This window comes from Gymnodraco acuticeps, unplaced genomic scaffold (genome assembly GCF_902827175.1).
Source record: "Gymnodraco acuticeps unplaced genomic scaffold, fGymAcu1.1, whole genome shotgun sequence".
Classification (NCBI taxonomy): Eukaryota; Metazoa; Chordata; class Actinopteri; order Perciformes; family Bathydraconidae; genus Gymnodraco; species Gymnodraco acuticeps.
The window spans coordinates 921,898-945,715 of NW_022992090.1; the positions used below are offsets into that span (position 1 = coordinate 921,898).

General features: G+C 40.5%; 1 protein-coding gene across 8 annotated transcripts in view; it reads right to left on the minus strand.

The window, feature by feature from the left end:
* Window positions 1-23,818, minus strand: part of LOC117537445 (RNA-binding motif, single-stranded-interacting protein 3-like) — a 141,132-nt gene that overhangs the window by 55,455 nt on the left and 61,859 nt on the right. For 5 of the 8 annotated variants that reach the window (XM_034202664.1, XM_034202666.1, XM_034202665.1 and 2 more), the window contains exons 4-5: window positions 20,156-20,247; window positions 11,920-11,952 (exon numbers count right to left, since the gene is read on the minus strand). In XM_034202664.1, coding sequence (XP_034058555.1) covers window positions 11,920-11,952; window positions 20,156-20,247 — 125 coding nt within the window. The remainder of the gene's footprint in view (window positions 1-11,919; window positions 11,953-20,155; window positions 20,248-23,818) is intronic. The other 3 variants (XM_034202667.1, XM_034202663.1, XM_034202661.1) reach the window with 1 other exon arrangement.

Sequence of the window (23,818 nt, forward strand, 5' to 3'; positions counted from 1 at the left end):
AAAACAAGTTCAATATTCTGAAAGCCACGACTTTGTTTATTTGAAATCAGATGAAAACAAACTGTAACGGACCCTGCCGTGTTATCTATGATTACTGTCTGTACTGTTACCTTACATTCATAATGTCAGCCGGAGGGAGGGGGGGCGGCGCTGTGGTAGTGCAGGGTGGCGAGTGAGAGCTGTCATCTTCCGTTTATAAGCTTCAAAAATGTATTTATCGTGTGATTTTGGAAATAAAAGTTTCATATTCTGAAAGCCAAGACTTTGTTTGTTGAAAATGAAAAAAAAAACACCCGAAAAAAAAAAAGAAGATATTTGAATCTTTTTTTTTTTTTTATTGGCTCATGATAGGCCCCCGATCTCCGTAGGCCCCTGGGCTTCAGCCCAGGTCAGCCCGTGCATAAAGGCGGCCCTGGCTTCACATTCTGCATGAGTCATTTAAAGCAATGACAGAGGCCTTTCTAGAAAACGGGAACTACACACAGTGTTCTCATATTCTAGTCACACGAGCAATACAAAAAATGCAATCCACCTACTTATTTTTTACTGGTTTGCTTCTTCTCTTCAACCCTTGATATATAGCCATGTTTTCCTTTTGCATTGCTCTCCACACAGTCCTCTCTTTTCTGTTGACATTTTAACATGGATCCTTCTCATACCATCTTTCTTTTGTTTCCACTCACACTGTCTGTACTGTGTGTATTAAAAGGCCAGTAATTCATCACAGAGTCAGAGCAGAGTGCAGTCCCTGCTGCAAACCAGTGTTCAGGCTGCTTTTCTGCCAGCCGTCCAGAGCTAAAATCAATCACCCAAACCTGAGACACTACCATCAGAGAGGGCCAGACAGAGATAGAAGAGAGAGGGAGAGACAGGGATAAAGCTAGGGAGGGGGTAAGGCTGGAGGTGGACACATGGAGGGACAGAAAAACGCTGAGAAGATTAAATACATATTTCCTGGGCTGATGACGATCAAAATGCCTTTGACCAGAGTCAATTGCGCTTTAATGTGATTTAAGGGCAAACATACTAGATGGATAGTGGCCTGGATAGACTAAAAAACATTCTGGCATCATTATAATGTTGCATCTGTGATGTTTTTGATGTAGCTGTTTATTCTTCAAACCGACCACACAAACACAACATGTGAGTGTGGGCTGATTCCTACCAGCTGAGTAGATGTGGTGTCATTTCCTGTGGTGTTTGTGGTTGTAGTTACTTTTCATAGCTCGGTCATGTACTTTTTTCAGCCAGAAACCCCAAATGTGGCATTTAGGCTCATTGGAAAACTATAGCCGCTTTCACACCAAGTACTGTGCCGTACTTAGTGCCCAGCACTTATTGCCATCACAGTACCCCCATGGAACTAAGTACATATCGCGTTCACACCGGAATAAGTTCCCTAAGGGAAGATTACGCAAATGAAGCCGCTGATGTAACTTCTTCTTCTTCTGCTTTGGGTTTACTGGCAGGCCGCAAACCACTTCACGGCATATTCGGGCCGTTTCTCAATCGCGAGGATGCTTGCTCTGTAGCACATGTCTTCCGAGTCACTTACTTCAGAAAACGAAGAGTGGAACAGGCTAGCAAGTGTGCAGGTGTGCGTCATATGAGAGGCCCCGCCTTACATTTTCCGCCACAGATTTGGGGAAATTGGTCCGTGCGCAAAGCATTGTGGGGATTTTAAGGACGCGAAGTCTACCCATGTCCAGCCTCAAAATTACCCCCAAACCAAGGACGCGGCCTCAGTGGAAATCCAAGTATGCTGGAGATTGGAACAGTCCTTCGGCGGCACTCGATGACGTACAGTAGCATCCTTGAAATATTGGCTTGGAAGCCAGTTTCCTCGAGATTGAGAAACGGCCACTGAGTTGGGGACTGGCTTCAGTAGATGCTGCTGGGACTCCCAGCAGCTTCTATCGAAATTGGTACTTTTTTCTCCCCGGGATAGTACCACCTTTCTAGCAGGCACTAAAAATGGGGGTAAAAGTTTAGGTAAAGGTAAAACGGAAATAAACGGGAAAAGTACGGGTAAAAGTACTCCGGTGTGAACGTGCCTAATGATGTGTCCTTGCACATCATGCATTTGGGGTTTGACATTACAATTTTGGCTGACAAAAAACGTCTCAGCGGCCATTCTGGGAAGTCAATTGAGAAAAAAACTAAAAGTTGAGATATTGCTTTGAAATACAAAACACATGGGTCCTAAACTTAGACTTTTAAGACTAAAGGCACTGCTATATTATACCCATGCATAAGTATTACGCACACAGATGCCTACATAAAAACTTCATAATGCCTTACAAATACTTGTGTACCCCCTCTAGCTCTCTTTCTTTCCTCTCCATAGTACTGAATTCTGTAATCAAGGCTAATGGGACTCAGCTGTTGGCCAGTCCAATTACCTGGAATGCAGACGAATGATCTGGGAGACAGGCACGCACGCACACACACACGCACGGACGCACCTTCAATATTAAAGTATTTATCTCTCATGCACCTGCCACTCAAAAAAGTGTGAGTGTGTGTTTGTGGTGTGAGCCAGCATGCGCTTGCTTGCCAGAGGTGTGAGTTTGTTGACAAAAGTATGTGTACATAAATGCATTTATTTTTCAAAGGTCAATAAAAACTCAGAAAACATTTCCATTCCATCTCCATGTCAAGAATTTCAATAGTGAATGGCATGCCAGAGGAATTTTCTTTTGCTAAATGTAAATACGATCTTTTTTTCAATTTTCCTTTCAAACTGAATAATTCTAGTTATTTTCCAAAAGGGCCATCATTTCCCATCACATTCACTCAAGTCTGTTTACTTCTAACCAAGTTTCTCCTCATTTGAAAAAGAGCCGGAACTCTAAATCATTTATATTTAGAGATTTTTTTAAACATATTTAATTTCAAAGCTATGAAGGATCCACATGTCAAGTCTACTAAAACTCTTACAAAGTTCAATATACATGTAAAGGGATCAAGAACTTGTACATTTAAGAGTCCAAAAGGGGTGGATTGAATTGCTGTACAGAGTATAACACACTCAACAACAACACAGATGCCCTGTGTCTCGAGATAATGAAAGTAAATCCCATTCTCCAGATCCTATCTGTGCATAATAAGGAACAACAGAAAAGAAAGCATTGACTAGAGTTGATTTTTAATGAAAAGAGAGATTTTGAAACAATGTCTGATAATGTGCCTGCGTGTTATGTGGGGCCTTGTCAACCTGATGTTGTCTGCTGCCTGAAAAGAGAGCAGGCTTCAGGGAAATCCTTGCTCTAAATGATTAATGGAGCCTGGAATCAAGAAGGGGAGTTGTCTCTGATTCTGCAGGTACACGCCCTGTGTACGCTTTTCAGAGAGAATTAACGATGGCAGCGTCAATACAAATAGACATTTAAAATATATAAAGTCACAAGGATAAACAGAGGTGTCACACTGGGTTAAGATAATCCAGGCAGGAGCAAGGGTGGAGGAAGAGAAGTGTGGATTAATGGAAATTAAATAGATGAGAAGAGAATGTGATGAAGGGAAGGGACTGATAAACAGAACAGAAAGATTGTTTCGTCAAATGTAACTACAGCAAACATTATGCAGTGTACTGCATAATGTTTGAATATTCTTAAATTAAAGCCAACCATTTATCTATAAAATAGTTTATTTTATAAAGAGAGTTATAGGATCGTTTGGTCTCCCAGGACGCTTGTGCTTTAAAATCTAAGGATGTGCTGCAGCTAACATCTTTCAGCATCTTGACAATGTAATTGATGAAGTTTTCTTGGCTCTTGGAATTAGTTGATAGTTGAAATAACATTAGTAAAAGTTGGAGATAAAAGCCTGGATTACTTCTGAATACTTTAAAAAGAAATAGGGATGTTCACAATGTTCAAAATATTTAAAAATACTAATATTTCATACTGAATTTCCACAGCGTGTCTACCATCGAGTGATTGACAAGGTTTTAGGGCAATATAAAGTAGAATATTATCAGCATGAAAATACAAAAACAAACCTGTGTCTTTTATGAGACCCATTTGCAGCAAATATAAAATAAAAGTACACCCAAAACTGATCCCAGGGGAGCACCACGTGTAGGTAGTCAGAGAAGGAAGATGCCTCTATAATGGCAGAGTAGCAACAATGAGTTACTAATGGCATACATTTCTTTCAAACTATTAATTAAAATAGTCAATGGAGGTTTGAACAGAAATATTGCAGACTGAATGTTTTCATATTTCGGGTTCAGTTTTATTATTTGTTATTTTTTGTTACCCGAGTTGATTATGTCAACTACGGGTGTAATAACTAATGTGTCAGTGTTGGATAGCCGTTTGATCAGTTTTATGTCTGTACTGTAGCTTCTTGCTCAAGTCACAATTTTGCACAGCAGTGATATTTCTGCGTTACTGGACAGTGTCTTGTAAAGAGTGACTGGTTGAGAGAGGATGAGAACGTGGTCAAGAGCGAAACTCAAACCCTGCAATCCTAGTTGCTCGGTCTGCAGCCTTTACTGTCACCCTGCACTACTCTAACAGATTAAAGCTAGCTGTGCTCCCAAAATGACTTACATACTACCTCCTCCATTTTCCCTCTCTCTCTTCTCCTTTCACCGAATTGCTCCTTGATTGCCTGTCTGTATCAGAGCATTTCATTAGAAAAATGCAATAAACCAGAAGGCCTGCTGGATTGCTGGATTATCATTGAGGAAGCACTTTCTTGGATAAGGAAAGAGAAAATTAATAAAGAACGTTCTTTAGAAAGACTTATTGAATGCAGGGTTTTTTTCCTTTCTGTTTCTGGCTTTTTTTTTCTCCTGCTAATGGCATGTGGCTTGTCCTCAGACAAATGATTGGGAAATGAGGTTAAGAGCCACAGCCAGAAAGAAAACAAATTAAAGGGAAACTACAAAATTAAAAAAAGTTCTCGCAAAGTGCAGGGGAGGAGTGAGTTTGTGCTCTCGGCACTGCAGTGATTAAAACATAAAGCGCTGGCTCAGACAGAAGATTCACATTGGCTCAGCGGGAAGAAAGGTGATTCTGAGAAAAGTTGGTGTTCCTATTGCTTCATGTTACCAGCCCTCATGTTGACATGAGACGGAAAAATGCTGTTCTATAATTTGTAAGGAAAAGTACATTAAACGTGGGGTAGGCAATTTTGGAGAAACCAGCTCGAGTGCGCTAGAATTTGAAAATACACAGCCGGAACAAATCTGCCACTTCCTTACAGAGCCCCTCCTCCAACACACACGAACGCACACATGACCAATGAGGGCACGAGATAAGTTTGTGCACAGATGGAAGGCTGACAGGCAGGTAGGCCATCCAGTTATTTTAGCCGGGCCGGCTAAAATGATTGGTCGTGCTTTTTACAGCGCCACGGCTTCCACAGATGACTTTTTTTAATGGATTTTTTGTCAAAGCACTTCAGATATTCATTGCTATCGGGATGTTAAGAGCATTCCATGGGATATAACAAAAAGTGTATCTCGAGCCGGTTTCTCAAACTTACCTACCCCACCTTTAAAAGAAGAGGATAAATGTTATCCCAGTCTTGGTGGTAACTGCAGAAATATTCATTCCAAATGTGAACTTCTGTTGAAAACAATTCATCTCAAAAGAAAGCAAACACTCAGTCTTTGCTAGAGTGTAAATGAGGTGCTTCAGGCCATTGCTTTAACCTTATTTTCATCTAAATTGCATGGCACTAAAAGTCTAAAAAATGAGATCGTCATATCCTCCAAAGGCAAATAACACTTGCCGCACTCATAAAAGTTACACAAACTGGTTGACTTGCTGTATTATGGGGATTAAGCTGTCCATGTCCACCCACACCTTCTGCTGGCCTCGGCTATAAAGTCCTGGAGGAGAGGAACACTGGCTTACACTTCCATAAAAGACCCTTTTCATCAACTCTGCTGTTCTCACTACATCTGTCACGTTGCAATCCAGCTATCAAGGTCAAGTATGTGTATGTGGGCGAGTATGTGTGAATGAATTTGTGTGTTGTAAAATATCAAGTGTGGCCTGAGTGCAAGCAAAAATAAAAGTAGTATGTTATTCCCCTAAATGCATCTACATTTTTGTATTCTTAATTGCTACAAAAGTGTTATTTACCTTTAACACCATTGTTCAGGTGCTTCCTGTGTCTTTTTTCATCATTCTATACACATCCTGTTCCAGGGATTTGTAGGATTTAGCAATGTATCGATTTACCAACAAGCAGCTACATGCACAGTATCCTTGGCTGATTTTCACACAGTGTAATATGGGTGATTGAGCAGCGAAGGCAGGGTCTGTGAATTCTCTGGCTCGACGCTAGTGTGCACACGTGTGCATGTTGTGTGTTATGTGGCTTACACCTGACAATATTTCATCCCGATCAATGCCTTTGTCCCGCAGACCCGAGGCTCCAAAGCCGTGGCCTGTTGCCATGGTTATCTCTATTTCAAACCGGAGGGATTAACCTCCAGGGAAATGGCTTGGGAGACGGAGAGAGAAGGATGTGTGTGAGAGAAGAGCAAAACAAGCAGGGAGAAAGTGATAGATAGACTTGGATTGGATCAACTTACTTTGCTTTTAAAACCATTGGCACTGGATTCAAACTTAATATTTGGGCTCTCTCATTGAGATGTCGTTTTTCTATTGGGTGTTTGTTACAAAAAAACGCGGAATGTGGCCACTGCTTCACGATTTCAATTTAGCAAAGGCTTGTCTTTCTCAAGTGTGTGAGTTTGAACCTTAGCCCTCTGGTTGAAGAATAGCATCTGTGCTTCAGACGATGCATTCAAAGCATCATGTAGCTACATGTAAGGGAGTTAAATTAATATGCTGGCGGAAAATAAAAGCATGTAAACTGTACCAGGTTTTCATCAAAAGGTGGCTTTTTGAAGATACATGTTCTTAGCAGTGAACGCAGTCTCTCTGAAGGTGTGTGTGTGTGTGTGTGTGTGTGTGTGTGTGTGTGTGTGTGTGTGTGTGTGTGTGTGTGTGTGTGTGTGTGTGTGTGTATGTTGTTGTGTGTGTTGCTGTGCTGCTCAGATGTGAGAGCAGAGATTTTCTCTGCATCTTTAGATGTTGGGACGAGGGCACAGTGGGGCCAGCTGACAGCTTGGCAGACCAAGGTTATTTACTTTTAGAAAGGGAAAACCAGCCTGAGTCAGCACATACTAAAGGGCAGCCACACACACACACACACACACACACACACACACACACACACACACACACACACACACACACACACACACACACACACACACACACACACACACACACACACACACACACACACACACACACACACACACACACACACACCATCAGGCAAAGATACATGCGCAGACTTCCATTTCTAACTATTTCATCTTTGGTGTGTGCTCAAACAGACCCCCCACACATGCAGTCACACACACACACACACACACACACACACACACACACACACACACACACACACACACACACACACACACACACACACACACACACACACACACACACACACACACACACACACACACACACACACACACACACACACGCACACACAGCACTGAGAGGTTAAGTAGGCTCATTGCTGGAACACCATTGAGAAAACAGCAGCCTAATTACCATCATATCCTCCACCAAGGACACCTCATGACAGCACACTCACATTCATCTCTTCATTTTACCTGTACAATCCCCATCCTCCCTTCTTACAAAGCCATTAGGCTCCAACAAGGGTTCTTAAACCTTTCCAGGCCAAATTGAGCAGCTTTACCGCCTCCCGAGAAAGAGGCTTGTTAAAGCTCCGTCATGTGAGCACCCACCACAAACCGGCCTGTGCTGTGTTTGGGTGCCCAGCAGGGCCATAACCCCACATTTTATTCAGATAACCGAGCACCCATCACTAACTAGTCAACAAATTAATAATGACCTTATCACTAACTAGCATGCTCGCGCCTTCTCTCACACACAAAGAGAATATGAGCAGCATATGATTGACTATAATAGCATGCATCACAGATCCAAGCACCTCTACATTTACCATTCGAGCAGCGAGGAATTGTTATCCACTTGCTGGACCGTGGCTGCTAATGTCCGATTTGTCCTCTCTAGCCAGGGTGTGGATGTTCCTGAAAAAGGACTGGCTTTCAATTGGATCATTCAAGCCTTTACCATAGTCAGTTATTTTCAGTGTAAGCTGCAGCAAGAAGCTAAAAGCAACAGAATTTGTAATAATGTACAGAATTTACATCATTATCAAGACAACACATATTCATGTCCCTGACTTTTCAACCAGTGTCTGATGCTTAATCGACTCAACCTGCTGATTTACAGAATCGATTATACAGTAATCTATCTTAGATATCCACAGTCAAATAAATCTTTAGATATCTCAGCTTGTGTATGATCATGGTTGTTTTTGTTTTTTTTCAATTGCATTAGTGAAACAATTGATTACAGATCAGTCTTCTACTGTCACAGAGATTTTTTTTTGTGAAACATCTGTAAGATATTGACTATGGGCAATATTTTAAATAATCATTTAGTTGAAATGCTCACGTTGTACATTTACTGTAAGGGCTCAGTGCAATCACTCAGTGATCAAGTACATTATTCTGCATTGCAATAATTGAATTCATTTGATTTATTAGTATGGACGCTTGCTATTTCTCCAATTCTTTGTGGACTAAGGGACGTGTAACAGATCCAAAAATTATCAATCACAATTTAGACATTTTAATGCTGATTTATAGCTTTAAAAATGTATGGTTTAACACAGCTATCACTGGAGCAAGATGTTACAATAGAAACTCCAATCTATCCGGATAAAGGATAAGATCAGCCTTTGAAATATAAATATCAAATAGTTTCAGTTTTTCGGTATAATCAGTGACAGGATACTCTTTACTTAATCTAGTGCTGAAAACAAATGTTCGCTTGATAGTTGTTGCTTTTAGAAAATGGTGCATGTGCTTTTAATATTGGTGGAATAACAGTAACTTATTTTTGACCTATCTCACCCTGGAAGCACAGATCCTTACCGCTGAAATAGAAAGCCTCGGTTTTATCTTGCTCCCTTGTGCTGCAGAGACACACATGCATGCAAATATTTCATCAGAGTACATTTTAAAAGGACCAGCTGGTGTTTCACTTAGCAACCATCATCATGATTCTGAGCGCATCTCTGTTTAGATCAACAAAAGAAAACTGACCCTGAGGAACTCAGCGAAGAAACCTTTGAATGCAATGTGGATGTGTGATTGAAAGAAAATGAAAGACAGAAGAGAATAAAGAAAAAAGAAAGACAAGTGAAGAGGTGGAGTAGACAGGCTGATCGGCATAGCAAGAGAAAAAGCCTCATTGGGTTGCAGTGGGCATGTGCAGACTCAGACGTACTAAAAGGTTACAGCATTTGATTTGTGATATTCTACTCTGAAAGCTCTCTCTCTCCCTCGCTGTCTTGTGGAGCAGTTTGGCTACTGCTGTCCACAAAGTTTGATCGATGGCTGAATTATGCCATCGGATTGTGAATCTAGCCGACTCCGCTGTCTGCCCAATGATAAACAACAAACATGCCTGGCCACCAATAACAATGAGAGATGTGAGGAGCGAGCAGCCAATCAGAAAATACACTTAATAGTGTCCCCATAAAATAGGGGTATTTGAGTCAGCCTGTTCCATGAATATACTTCATTCATATGTTGCCCACACCATTTTCTTCCTCAAACCCTCCTCCTTTTCTTCATGTCCTTCCTGTACTTCCTCTTTATCCTTGATCACTCTGCAGTAGTTCCTCTTAGAGTTCAAGCTTCCCACTCCATATTCACTCAAATCTCTCCACCCCTCCCTCACTACAGTTCAGGCTTCCCACACCAGCCCTGCATCAATCTCTGTATACACCCCCCCTCGCTCCAGCAGCCCACTCAAAGGCTTATTCCACAGAGGGAAAGAATGTGAGGGGAGGCGTTTTATAGTGTTTTCCAGTTATCTCCGTCCTTATAGAGCTGTTCTCAGCTCAGCTCCATCAAACCAAGCACCACCCCCACTCTCCAGCTGCCTACTCTGTTCATTGCAATATTTCCCTCATTCCTCTTTGTTTTCCATCTTCTCCAGGGTAATGCCTGGGAGATACTGAATCTGAATGTTTCAATCCTGAATGAGGCAATCACAGACTAAAAAACATTAATACAATGTGGCCAGAGACCCTTTGCAAAAATAATGGTCCCAATAAATATTCATTTATTATTGAAGGTATTTTCGTCCCAGATTAGGATTATAGTTTTATGTGTATTGTTCTGAATTCAAATATAACAACTTGATTTTGTTTAGCAAACGATGGTTTAGTTCAAATAAGAATATTTGTTATGCAAAGTAACTTATTTACATAAGTAAAGGTATATGTAAATTGGTCTACGTTTACTTTTTGCCACCCCTGGGGTCTCCTGGGTGAAACTCCTGTGATTAACGCACCCACCCTTCCACCCCGTTCTCATCCCTATGCAAACTTACACACAGACTTTAATAAGAAACATATCTGTTATAAGTTTAAGGAAATGTTAATGTTATGTTCCCATTAAATATTGCACTGTCTACATTTTGAGAGACCAGGCTGATTTTCTGATGTTATTGTTAAGACTATTGTTTTCATATTCTTGAAATATGACATAATGCAACTTGTATTCACTTCCCAAGATACAACTTTTGTTTTGGAAACCGTCACATCAGCTTCCATTTCTGCAGGTGTTAAGACAAGTTTAAATACATACCACACTCTAGTTGTTTCTGAAAGCAGATCCATTCAGCCGACGGGAGATATTCATTACATGGCCACCTCTTAGAGATGTATTTGATTTGATTTCATTCAAGCTGAAAAAACAACTCTGAGTTGCTGTACAAACACATACTATTTTGGCTTTTAATTAACTGTGTTGACTGTGAAGTATTTGCGTGTTTAATTTTGTCCATGACCTCATGTCATGACATCCAAGCCCAGATGCTATTGTACTGCTGTAATATGTATTCTGTGGGTTGGGACCTTTATATATACAGTCTATGGTTGGGACCCATTAATAAGAAAAATCCATTAAAGTCTAAAACATTAAGTTTGCTTAGCTTTTGTCTCCTTCAGAAAATCCAGTTCTGGGACACAAGTGCAGCCGTAACCACTTAACCACCACAACGTTTCCATTTTGCTCTGTTGTAGTACTGTATGATGCAGGCAGGGTACTGCCAAATTCCAGGCATATTCATTATGTACATTAGTACCTTAAAAATGCAACTAATTGGTCGAAGGAGTCACAATATATGACCTATGATAGAAGTTGCAGGTTTCCCCTAATAGCATATTGTAGATGGTGACTTTTTCAGAAACATGCTTTGGTACACAGGATATGATTCATTTAAACATTTAAAGCTTAAACCATAACATCTTGAGTGATTTAAACAGAAGAGGAATAAGAAAAAAAGACTCAAACTTAATCCAAATAAAGAAGATTTAGTTTCAGTTAAGTTATCCATAGGAAAATTCAACACAGTCAGAAAAAAAGATGCTGTTAATCTACAGAAAGCATAAAAAAAGGATTACATGAATCACAATTCAACCATATGATGATCTCCTGGTATCTGACAGTGTGACTGCCTTTAGTTTGTCAACCTCTGTTTTCAGGCAAATACACCTCAGAAGCACAACACCTGCTTAAAATGATAACATTTTCATATTTAATGAACACACTGCATAAAGTATTTAAGAGACATGTTTTGGCTGAATATCACATTAGCTATGCCACTCCAGGAAGGATAACACAACATATTCATTCAGACAACAATGATAGCAAAGAGGAAAACAGATGGTATAGGGAGGGAGAGAGAAACTTTAGTATAATATCAAATGATTTCAATTTTAAATGGCTTAACAGAGTTCAACTTTACAAATAATACTTGCCTCATGCTGCAATTGTTGAAGAGTCCAAGCAGGCTGTTTTTGATGTAGAGAAAGTTACAAATATTAGCTGATAACTTTTAGCTATAACACAGACCCCTAATGAGAGCAGTCTAAAAAACGCTCGCCCTATCAAATGACTTATAATACTAAAACTATGTTGTGTCTCCTCATGAAATGCACGGTGATCCTTTTACTTAGCAGAAATGGAATCAGACAGATTGTTTTAGAATATAAAATGTGTTTTTAAAAGCCAACTGGTCGCCAGACACTCAAGACTAAATGCTCTTGAGTCTGTACTCTTTGTTTACACTGTTTTGTCAGCCCCTGTTAAGTATATTAGCTAATTACTACCATTTAAAATGGATGCTGCAGCCTGATTTGAGTCCACATGCAATCCCTTTTGATGGTATAATACGGCAGTTAATTCAGCAAAATACAGAAGTGTCACCAGAAATTATCGTGATTACTGTTATTATGAGAGATATTTGTTTTCATTAGCAATGCCAGGGAGGCACATGAATCACCTAAACACCCATATTCATCTTCATTTTCTTCTCCATCTCCCTATCTCTCACTCTCTCTTCCTCCCATCTATTCCTTTTATTTTCTCGCTCATCCACTTAACTCCTCCATCTCTCTCCCTCCTCCAGACACACTAACATAAAACGACACATGCACTCGCAGACACGCACACACAATCCAGGGCTGGTAATGCAGGGTTAATAAGATTTGAGAGCAGCTGATGGTTGCGCACATTCAGGCCAGATTACATTTAATTTGATTGGGTTTCACTCACTAGGCTCCCTCCCTCTGCTCTCTTCTCCCTGCCTTTTCTTTCCTCCTTCCGCTCATTGGCTTCCATCTGCTTTTGTTGGACCAGAGGTGGTCTGGCCCTCACAAAAACACACAGAGGGGTACAGCAAGTGCACACACACACACACACACACACACACACACACACACACACACACACACACACACACACCACACACACACACACACACACACACACACACACACACACACACACACACACACACACACACACACACACACACACACACACACACACACACACACACACACACACACACACACACACACACGCACACACACACTGAGCCTTTACTTTGGAGGTGCTGTGAATACACATGCACACACACGTCCTTGGCAACACTGTCCTCTACTCCAAACCCGACATCATTCATTATCTATATTTTACAATGTCAACCATGCCTTGAACGAGACACAAGGATGGAGCACATAAGGGAGGAAAAGTTTTAAATATATTTAAAAGAACGTGCATCCTTGACTAATTTAAATACTGTTGTAAAGGAACATTTGCTATGGACTTTAACTATGGCAGGATCATTGCATAACACACATTTCTGTATGTTGTATGATATTTGCTATAATTTAGAATAATTATTTTGTGATAGTTTCCTTTGATATTGTAAGTAGATGGATGTATGTCCTGCATACAAAAGATGCTAAATTCCCTAATTCTTGCACAATACATGTTTTGTCTAGTTACACAATATCATACTTTTGTAATAATGTTCAGCTGCGTTTAAAGTACAGAAAAACACATTTATTGGGGAATAGTGCTTATGTTAGCAAGCTAGGCTAACTAGCATTTCCTTTGTTTCTTGTTAGCTCTCTCTGAGTGGAATACATAAGTCATTTGGGTTCTGCTAAATGTTGAATGATTTGAAGGGACTGCTAGAACTGGTGATGATATGTGGTCCAATTTGAAAAAGTGAAAAATACTTCTTGCATCAACACTTGTTCACTATGACTATACCGTTTGTCATTCTCCAGTGAGAAGCACACCACAGAAGTTGAAACCACATGTCCAAGCAACGTTGGCTGTTTCAACAAACATTTCCGATAATTGATTCCAACTCTTTCTGAAAATCTAAACAAATAATGAGCACAGCTGCAGTATCATAACACTTTATTACTTCTTACTCAAAAACTGTTTTAGTATTTAATATTCTGACAAGCTTGCAGGGTTAAATGCATGCAAAACTCATTTTCTATCGCTGCATAACAACAAGCTTTTGTATCCTTGTAATGCATTATGTTTCAGTAGGTAAAACTAAAGGTTTAACATTCAAATCACACCATAAAGCAGAAGAAACATCACAGCAGCACAATAACTCTAGGTCTTACCATTTCAAATAATACTCTGTAACAGACATGCTTTAGAAAGCAGAGCGCCACCACATTCCACATTATATTTACTGGCTTCTAAAAGCATACTGTATTATATATGGCTTAGAAAGGCAGGACAAAGAAATGTAGAAACAGAAAAAACATAAGAAAAAAGCGCACACATTTGAACAAGCTGAAGCAGAAAGATGGATGTGAGGAAAAGAAGAGGTGAAAAAAAAGACGACGCACAGTTTGAAGAAAGAAGGAGAGGAGAGAGTGATAGACAAACAGAAAGCAGGGTGAGAAAGAGAGAGATGCAAACGTCTTCCTGTCTGTGTGTTTTTGTCTCCTCTCATCTTTTTATGTGTCAGTCGGCTCTGTTGTCATCCTCTTCCCATCACTAACCCGCAGCTGTCACACACACACACACATACACACACACACACACACACACACACACACACACACACACACACACACACACACACACACACACACACAGAATATAGGCAGATGCAGGCAGAACATCAGGCATCTGGCTCCCATCACACACACACGCAAGGAAGAAGGAAAGCACACAACTGGACTGACCGAAGGGTTTAATCAGCGTTGATAAATGACATGCAACAAAGTTTACTTTATGTTTGCATGCGTCCTCTCTTTCATCAAACCTTCCTCTATCAACCCACACACTCCCCCCCTCTTTCTCTCTCTATCCTTCACTATCTGTCCTCACTCAACCCTGTAACTAATGACTCTGGAGGAGGCATTGCAGCACCTGCTGCAGACAAACAAGGGCGGAGGGAGTGGGACAACAAAAAAGGAGGAGAAAGGGTGAGGAGGTTGGTGAAAGGGGAGGAGGGTAGATGAAGAGAACAAACTAGGCCAAAGAAAGAGGGAATAAGAGGAGGTATAAAAAAAGAAAGACAGAGAAGGGGAAAGAATGTCGGGAGGGTCCAAGGACAACGTGGAGGGGAGAGAGGATGGGAGGGAGGTGTGAAGTGTCACTGCCAGTGGTACCATCTCTCTAATTAGCATAGTGACCTTGGTCCTCTGGAACTGTTATTGTACACACACACACACACACACACACACACACACACACACACACACACACACACACACACACACACACACACACACACACACACACACACACACACAATTGCTCATATGCATAGCAGAGTGTGAATTTCTCTGGTATTTGCATAGTATAAGTAGCACCTGATATGAATTTGAATGCACAGTAATTTGGACCCGTCTTGTGTGATATCAAGATTGTACATAATACATTTAACTGGATAAATGGTTGTTGTTTTTTCTGAAAGTTCAGTACGTAATTGGTTTATCAAGGCAGGATTCATTTTCAAAAAGAAAAAGTATATAGAAACAGACATATACTCATCGCATTTCTCTGTCAAGTAAATTCAATGGTGCAATAGGTAATGAGAAGTTTAGGTGTGAGGATGAATTTTAACACTAAGTTAAAGTGTGCGATTCAGTGTGCGGATACAGTGACAGAAAGTGAGAATGAGGCAGGCAGACAGAACTAACTGTGAGTGAGCAGGCGAGAGACAGGGGGAGTACAGCTGAAGCAGCAATCATCTTTCAGGTCAACAGTAATTACTAAGAAAACTGAGGAAGTGAGTGTGGGACACACACATACACACAGTTTCTTCCCTCTTCACAGCTCGGCTTGCTGTATTTTTCCTCTTGTCTAGTTTATTTCACAACCAAAACATGCACCTATCACAAAGAAGATGTCAGAGCAAGCTGCAGGGTTTATTGGATACAGGTTTCTCACAGTGGATACAATTATATATACACCGACAGTCTAATCCCCTTTAACTGTGCTATCATTAATTCACGGGTAGTGTCAGGAAGTTGCCTATATGATTCATTTGAGATTGGCAGTTGAATTTGCAGACCTCTGACACTCTCCTATTGCTATTTTAGAAACTTTTTAAAAGGTAAACCCAGCAGGACAGTGATTGTTTGGCTGTGACGCTGCCCGTCTATTACTTTTTGTACGGTGTATGAACATTGATGTGGTTGCTGAATCTGCTTATGCACAATGTACAATACCTGCAGGAGGGACTTTTCATTATCAAACCTTACACATAATCACTCCTCTCAGGGCACGAACAACCCTATGTGGCTAATGGTACCTCTGTAAAACAATACTTTCCCTCATGTGCCATTAAAGCCCAAGCTCTAGTCTAGGAAATGAGGAAGCAAGTTCAACTAAAGCCTAAAGGTATAGCTCTGGAGACTTGCCGGTTGCCTTTAACTGCATTGCATCATACAAACATTTACGCTACTTCTGCACTATTTCGTAGTTCCTGAGGGAAGTTTCAAACATGTCTGGTGTCGGCTCTCCATCCGATGCAGCAGAGTATCAAACTTCCTGGTTTAATCCAAATTACCTCGATTTTAAGCTGAAGCGGTGACCCAGCAACTACCTTTTGCTCCCAGTTTAACTATTGCTCAATGATTATTGGAATATTCACTTCCTTTGAAGCCTAAATGATTACCCCCAGTGGTGTGGTGGGGATTTTTTTACTGGGTGGACGGGGCGGGGGTGGACGGGTGGTGGGTGGACGGGAGACATATATGGACGCGCTCCTGAACTGCCAACGGGGGGGGGGGGACCTCTGTGTCGCCTGTCAGCGCAACTTACATGATGCCGTTTAGACAATATAATAATAAAGGGCGGTGCCGGCTGTCAGCGAACCGATCCGGCCTCTCTGCACGACTATCACTCAAATGCGGGACATAGTCTCAATTTGTGGGACGCGGGACAAATAATACAAATGCTGTGTGTGCAGTCCCGCACAGTGCGGGACACCTTGTCACCCTACACACACACACACACACACACACACACACACACACACACACACACACACACACACACACACACACACACACACACACACACACACACACACACACACACGGTTCAAATCAAGTTGCATAAATGCTTGAGCTACGTTTTTTATTGTAATTGATTTTAGATGTATTAGACTATTAAAAAATAAATCATCCTTTAAATAAGTGGGGGTACGGCGTACCCCCGCGTCCAACGCCCACACCACTGATTATCCCAAATGTACTTATCATGCTTGTAGTTCTGTAAACACAGACCACATGTTTTGGTTAAATATTAATATCTGTACAGCACCTCAGTTTTATTTATGTAACCTCAGTATCTAAAACATTTAATGACTGTGTTAACACGCTTTCCACTCAAACACTGATTCCAACTCTTATTACACCTATTTGTCACTCTAATTTAACCCATCTCTTGAATCCCCATACTCTTAATAAAATGTGTTTCATAAGTGATGATATTGACTTCTTTAAGTGTGATGGTAGAAAAGTGAAGATATTGTGGAAATCTAATAAGCTCCATGTATAACATTTCTACCTCCTTTGGTTATGTTATAAGGTTCAGATTAAGGGTGTGAGAACTGATTATATTTCCAAAAGACAATACAGAGCTTTATTATAAACTATTTGTAAATGTGTTTGTGCTGATCCTATTGCTAGTCGTGAGTGCACCATGCATAAGATTAAGGATTCAGTCACTCTTGTAAAGAACTCTACCATAGTTATCCGATAATATTTAATTAATTCAATTAAATCCAAAACTACAATTTGTATGCATTCACACCAAACAGCCTTTAGTTTTCCGTAAAACAACAGTTTACAAGGCTATGAAGCTGTAGCACATAACCTTTAACCTTTCTATTTGTATATGCTGAAAATACACCACATCTATAATCTGTAATTGGGCAAAACAAATGTTATAATTTTTGGGTCTTTTTTTTGTGCCTTTTGAGGTAGTCAAAAATAACGGTGGGTATCATGAAGCAATGAAAACCCACACATTTACGTCGAAAACACTTTAAAATATTCTCTAAGATTATAAAGTCATACATTTGCGAGATAAAACTTGGCAAAGAACAGTTTTTATTCAAGTCTTGTTTTTTCGTTGATTTGAACCTCATGAATTCTGTGTTTTTCCACGGAATATAACCCCCCTACCGGGATGCAAAATGTACTCCATTGTACATCTTTCTTTCAGAAAAGCTTTTTTTGTCTCTTCCTACTGCCACCTCGATGCTGTCTTTAGTGGAAACAATTATAATTATCTAGCCGATTAGAACAAACAAAAGTTTCACCCCCAGCTAACCTAGCAAACCTCAGCGTACTCTGAGAAGGATTTGGGAAATAGCATGGCAGTCTAATTGGTACTGAATGTCTTAATACCAAGACAAACCCCAATTAAACTGCTCATCTTACACAATGTGAGAGGCTGGAAACCCAACAGTATATTCTTGAGACTTTCTCATATCACCCTGATTCAGGAAAGTTAGCAGGGACATCAGCGTCTTGCAGCATTATTAGTTCATGAAACAGTAAGAAGTCAGTGTAATTTCATTTGGAATTGACTCCTTGCCCTCAATTCCTTCCCTCCGGAAAACTCAATCTCCAAGGAGTCGAGGGTTCTCCTCTCTTTAATAACAGCTAAACACATCAACACAGCTATTTCAAATGCCCCCTCAAGCCGTTAGACACAAAATAAGAGATGGAAGTCTAATGAAAAGAGGTTTAATAGAAGAGCAAGGCAAAGGTGGCTCAGAGTCTTGCTGCTGTTTAATTCAATGGGATGTTCCTGGTGCCTGAAGACTGGCCCATTTTAATTGCACTCTTCTCTCATATATAAAAGGAAGTATGCAGCAATGGAACTTTAATGAATCGGAAAGCAAGGCAGGATATTCAGTGCTTTCTCTCAAAACCCATTGAAGGATAATGGGATTGTGCTGGTCTGGCCCACATGTTCTGGCACAGCCTTGTTCTAGCATTTACACACACACCTTCAACTATAAATACAAACACAAATTAAACATAACTAGTCAATTGAATGGTCAATATAAATTGTCATTGGGAAAATAGATTTGAGTTGGTTTCGCCATGCCCTCCCTTCTTACTGAGGCCATTGTAGTCCATTGGTAAACTCGATAAAAGCAAGGGGGTTCAATATGATTAGGATGGCGTAGTAATTATGACGAGAGCAAATGAGGAAGTCATGTCTGTGCAGGCAAGAGGACAGAGTGGATAGGTGGCTCAAAAAAACACATCAATTAAAAAAAATACAGAACTTTCACAGAGGGGATCTCTGTTTTTTCCCGTGTTTAACAAAAAGTCAAGACGTACAATACAAAACATGCTTAACTGATGAAATGTACATTGAATACTTAACCTATGTATGTTACTTACTTACCTATTTTACCCCAAAACATAACATTTTTCCAAACCTAACCAAATTGTTACACATGTGTTTATGACACATACAAATATGATCCCAACTAATAAAGGGATGATTTAATAATGCGTTGATAACTTCCGAAGATAATCTGCTCCATACTTTTTCCCATCTGTTTTGGGATTAAATCAACAGTTTGAGCATGACCATAGCGGTTTACAATATCTCTATATGAACTCAGTAATTCCATCATGACTGAATTAAAGCTGCATCTATGTCTCCCATGAATCAATGCTGATAGTTACGGCCCGTCCACACGGCGGCGTGCGTTGAAGCTTGCCGGCGGGCATGTCTGACGCTCGAACCAACAACCAATCACATGAATCTCCCGCCCCGGACACACAAGCAGCGGTTTGATTGGCTAGAGCTTGTACTGGCATATGATTCGATTGGCTGACGCTTCCGTCGAAGCTTCAAAAGTAGAACATTGCTCTACTTTTGAAGCGAGCAACGCTACGCTTTGCTCCCACAATGCAGTTCGGTGAAGCGTGACGTCACCCCGTTCAAAGTGAATGGGCACGCCACCGTGTGTAGGGGCCGTTAGAGACCATCCAGTGATATCTTTGTTATGATAATCAACACTGGTGTCCCAAGTATTATTAACACCACAAATAACCTCAGCACCCTTGGGTTTCTTCAGGCTTCACAGACACTGATTATGTGTATCTGGAGAATATCAGCACAAGGAAGCAAAACACCTCAATAACAACACGTAAAGCAAACCAGACAGTGGAGGATGAAGCTTACCTTGGCCATCTGTGCCTGGACTCCGCTGGCTTTGAGTGAGGCCACAGCCTTCTGGGCTGCTGCAGGGCTGTCAAAGTCCACAAATCCATAGCCTGTACACACACAGGGACAACACAGAAGAGGATGATGATGAGAAGGAGGAGGAGGAGGAGAAAAAAAACAATAAAGAATATCGGCTAATGTTCTGAATAACTGTTTGGTTTTCAGTGCTGCATAAATCCCGTAAATGAGTCCAAATCAAGTCAGGTCACGTATTTAATGAAAGCTGCTAGTTCCTCCCATCAAATGTGTTTTAGCACAGAACATCAGCAGAATTGGTGTCATAACAGTAACTCTAGCTATCTCTTTTTATGATCCAAGAAATCTCTGCACAACTTTTTGTGTACTTTGGCTCTTTTTAATGAAACCATGTTGATGTTTTGGTAATGGCTCTAATGTGTTTCATTGCACTAATGCATGCAGCTCATCATTCATTCCCTATGCTATGATGTGTGTAGGGACGCGATGCTGGGATAATCCTTTCCTATACATGTGAAATCTACATTTAATCTCCCACTGCAATGAGCTTGTTTCCTCCCTGTGCTTCATTACATCTGTCAGTACTTATGGGGTTCCTACAGTAGAGGCCAATACAAGTGACATCAAGAACAATTCTCTACATTTAATGCAGTCATTAAAGTGATTCAGACTCATGTTTCAAGAAATAAGACACAAAGAGTATGAGCTTTATACGATTGTATTGCAATGTGGTCTGCGTCATTGTGTGCGTGTGTGTGTGTGTGTTTGTGCATGTGTGTTTGTGTGTGTGTGTTTTGTGCGTGTGTGTGTGTGTGTGTGTGTGTGTGTGTGTGTGTGTGTGTGTGTGTGTGTGTGTGTGTGTGTGTGTGTGTGTGTGTGTGTGTGTGTGTGTGTGTGTGTGAGTGAGTGAGTGAGTGAGTGAGTGAGTGAGTGAGTGAGTGAGTGAGTGAGTGAGTGAGTGAGTGAGTGAGTGAGTGAGTGAGTGAGTGAGTGAGTGAGTGAGTGAGTGAGTGAGTGAGTGAGTGTGAGTGTGTCGTGCGTGAGTGCGTGCAAGTTTGCTTTTGAAGCTGTCAAATAGCTGACGCTCTGGGGATCTGGGTCTGGGCCCTGCAGGAAGCACTGAAGGACAAAAGGTCCGAACACACACACATCAATCTGTACTTTCAGAAATACGCCCTGTTTTACTGGCTCGCGTCCCTAGGTCTTGAAAAAATGTCAAAAAGACAGAAAGAAGCAAAAGAGACGAAGTCTGTCTGCATTTTGAATGGCAGTTTGCCTGCAGGTGTGTTTGGTATAGCTGAGCAAAACCAACAGACTGTTAGTATAGGAATGCTTTTGACTCTGGGTTTGTGTTAGAGACTATTAAAATAAGCCGTATAGACACACATGCATTGAGCCAGAAAGAGACATATTCAGAGCACAGCAGCTTTGAAACTCCAGCTGTAGTTTTGAGTGTATTGCCTGTTGTTAACACAATTACATGATCCACAATTCAAAAGCCTCATTACAATCTTAAATATAAACATGTTAAGAATGAGGCAATACAATTTATTTTTCCCCTCTCTCACACACACACACACACACACACACACACACACACACACACACACACACACACACACACACACACACACACACACACACACACACACACACACACACACACACACACACACACACATGCACAAACTTCACTCCTAACATCTGTTCTTGTCTGCCCGTCTTGCAGAATCTGGAGCCTGTTCTGTTTAGCTGATAAGCAGATGATTTTTTATTGTTCAAAGGCAGCAAGCTGCTTTCACAGCAAGATATGTACCGCACGCCCAAATATTTATGTTGCTAATGAGAAACCCATAATTTAGCCAAAATAGGAATACACACATACACATTTAATGTGCACACATGTACAACTGTGATAAAGTATGCAGTAGACATTTTGAATCTATATGCATCTAATTGAAGCCATACCAAAACAGTCAAACTAATTGAGCACAAACACACAGCATCCATCACTGGCCGGGCTAGATGCTCCTTTTTATTTCCAGAAAATGTAATCAGTTCCATTTCTCAAATGTCACACTGAAACTGTGGCTGGACAGTCTATGGTTTATTTAACAATACACAGTTCACAATGGATCATTTAATTACCACTGGTCCAAAACCTTGGTTGACGGCAGCACACATGGTTGTTGGAATAGAAAGCTCCTTTTTTAAAGCGGAATTCAAATATTGAATACATCAAAGTCTGTTCATACTGTAGGTCTTGAACTGGTCACGGCCTGACTAAAACAAAAGTTGTGTGGCTCCAAAGGTAGCTTTGAAATCTAAAAAGGCCTCAAGTGATGTCGCTCTTGCTCAGATTTTTAAGATAAGTGTGAAAATGAAAAGAAAACTCATGTAGATAGAGGTAGAAAGAGGAGAGCTGCACAGATCACTGTAGCACACCACTCATCTCTGCTTGAGGCTAGCCGCTTAAGATCATCTTACCACTTTTGAATTGTTAACCTTGATATTTGTTCAAATCGTTGGTTTATTAATTGAATTGTGGGTAATGTGGGAAGCAATATATGACTTATTGGAATAGAAACAGACAATATTTATGGTTTTATTTTGATGCTTTATTTTTTTAAACCGTCCATCAAGAGTATTACAATGCTGTACGTAGAAATGCAATCCTAGTTTGGTGGAATACACTTAAAGAAAACAAAAAGCTCTATTGGTTTTCTGTTTGCCAGCCAAACAACTCACGTATGTCACACACCTTTACAAGAGCTCAACATATCATTTCACATAAGTAACGTTTCTATTCATCACTGAGATGCATAAGCCTCTATGTAAAACAAATCAGAGTTGACGAGAGCATAACAATCCTGGACAGCACCTTGTCATTGTTCAAATTAGAGCAATTCATTTGTTATTTTATTCAACCACTTCCATTTCCTCCTTTTTAATATGTAAGCATGACATTCATTATGCATTATTATATTTGCGTTTTATGAGAGCAGCAGAGGGTTCTATGAAACAGCAGGTCTGCATACACCATGCCGTTTTACTCTGCGTGAGTTAACCAATGCTCAGTTATTTGAGGTAGATAGATTTGAACTGAGACTAAATAACGAGGCTACAAACATGTCATTTACAGTATAACCATTTTTTTTATTTGAATATTTGCCCAACATTAAGGCAGTTTATGTCATGGAAGTTGAACTCAGTGCTTGTAATATTCACAATCACCAATGGAGGATAACATATGGTTAAGTCTATTCTTCAGAGTTGGAACAGAGCACTTACTTGTAATCGAATGTGCAGGTTTAAGGCCATTAAAGGCTTGAGACTTTAATCTGCAATGTAACCAAAGGCAACCTCATAGAGCTTCTCTGTTTACAATGATTTACCGATCAACTGTGGAGCTTATTTTAAATGTGTATGTAGTATTACAGTACCAGAGTCATTGTCTCAGGTGCACTGTTCATGATATCTTCTAAAAAACGAAATATTGAGTTTCTGTAGCTGCTGGCATGTTATCTATATTTGGCACATACTGTCTGAGTCCTGTCTGAGTGACAGCTTGGGCAGAAAACACCTTTAGCCATACACCATTCAGCATTCAAGAGACGTGCATGATACAGACATTTTATTTCTCAT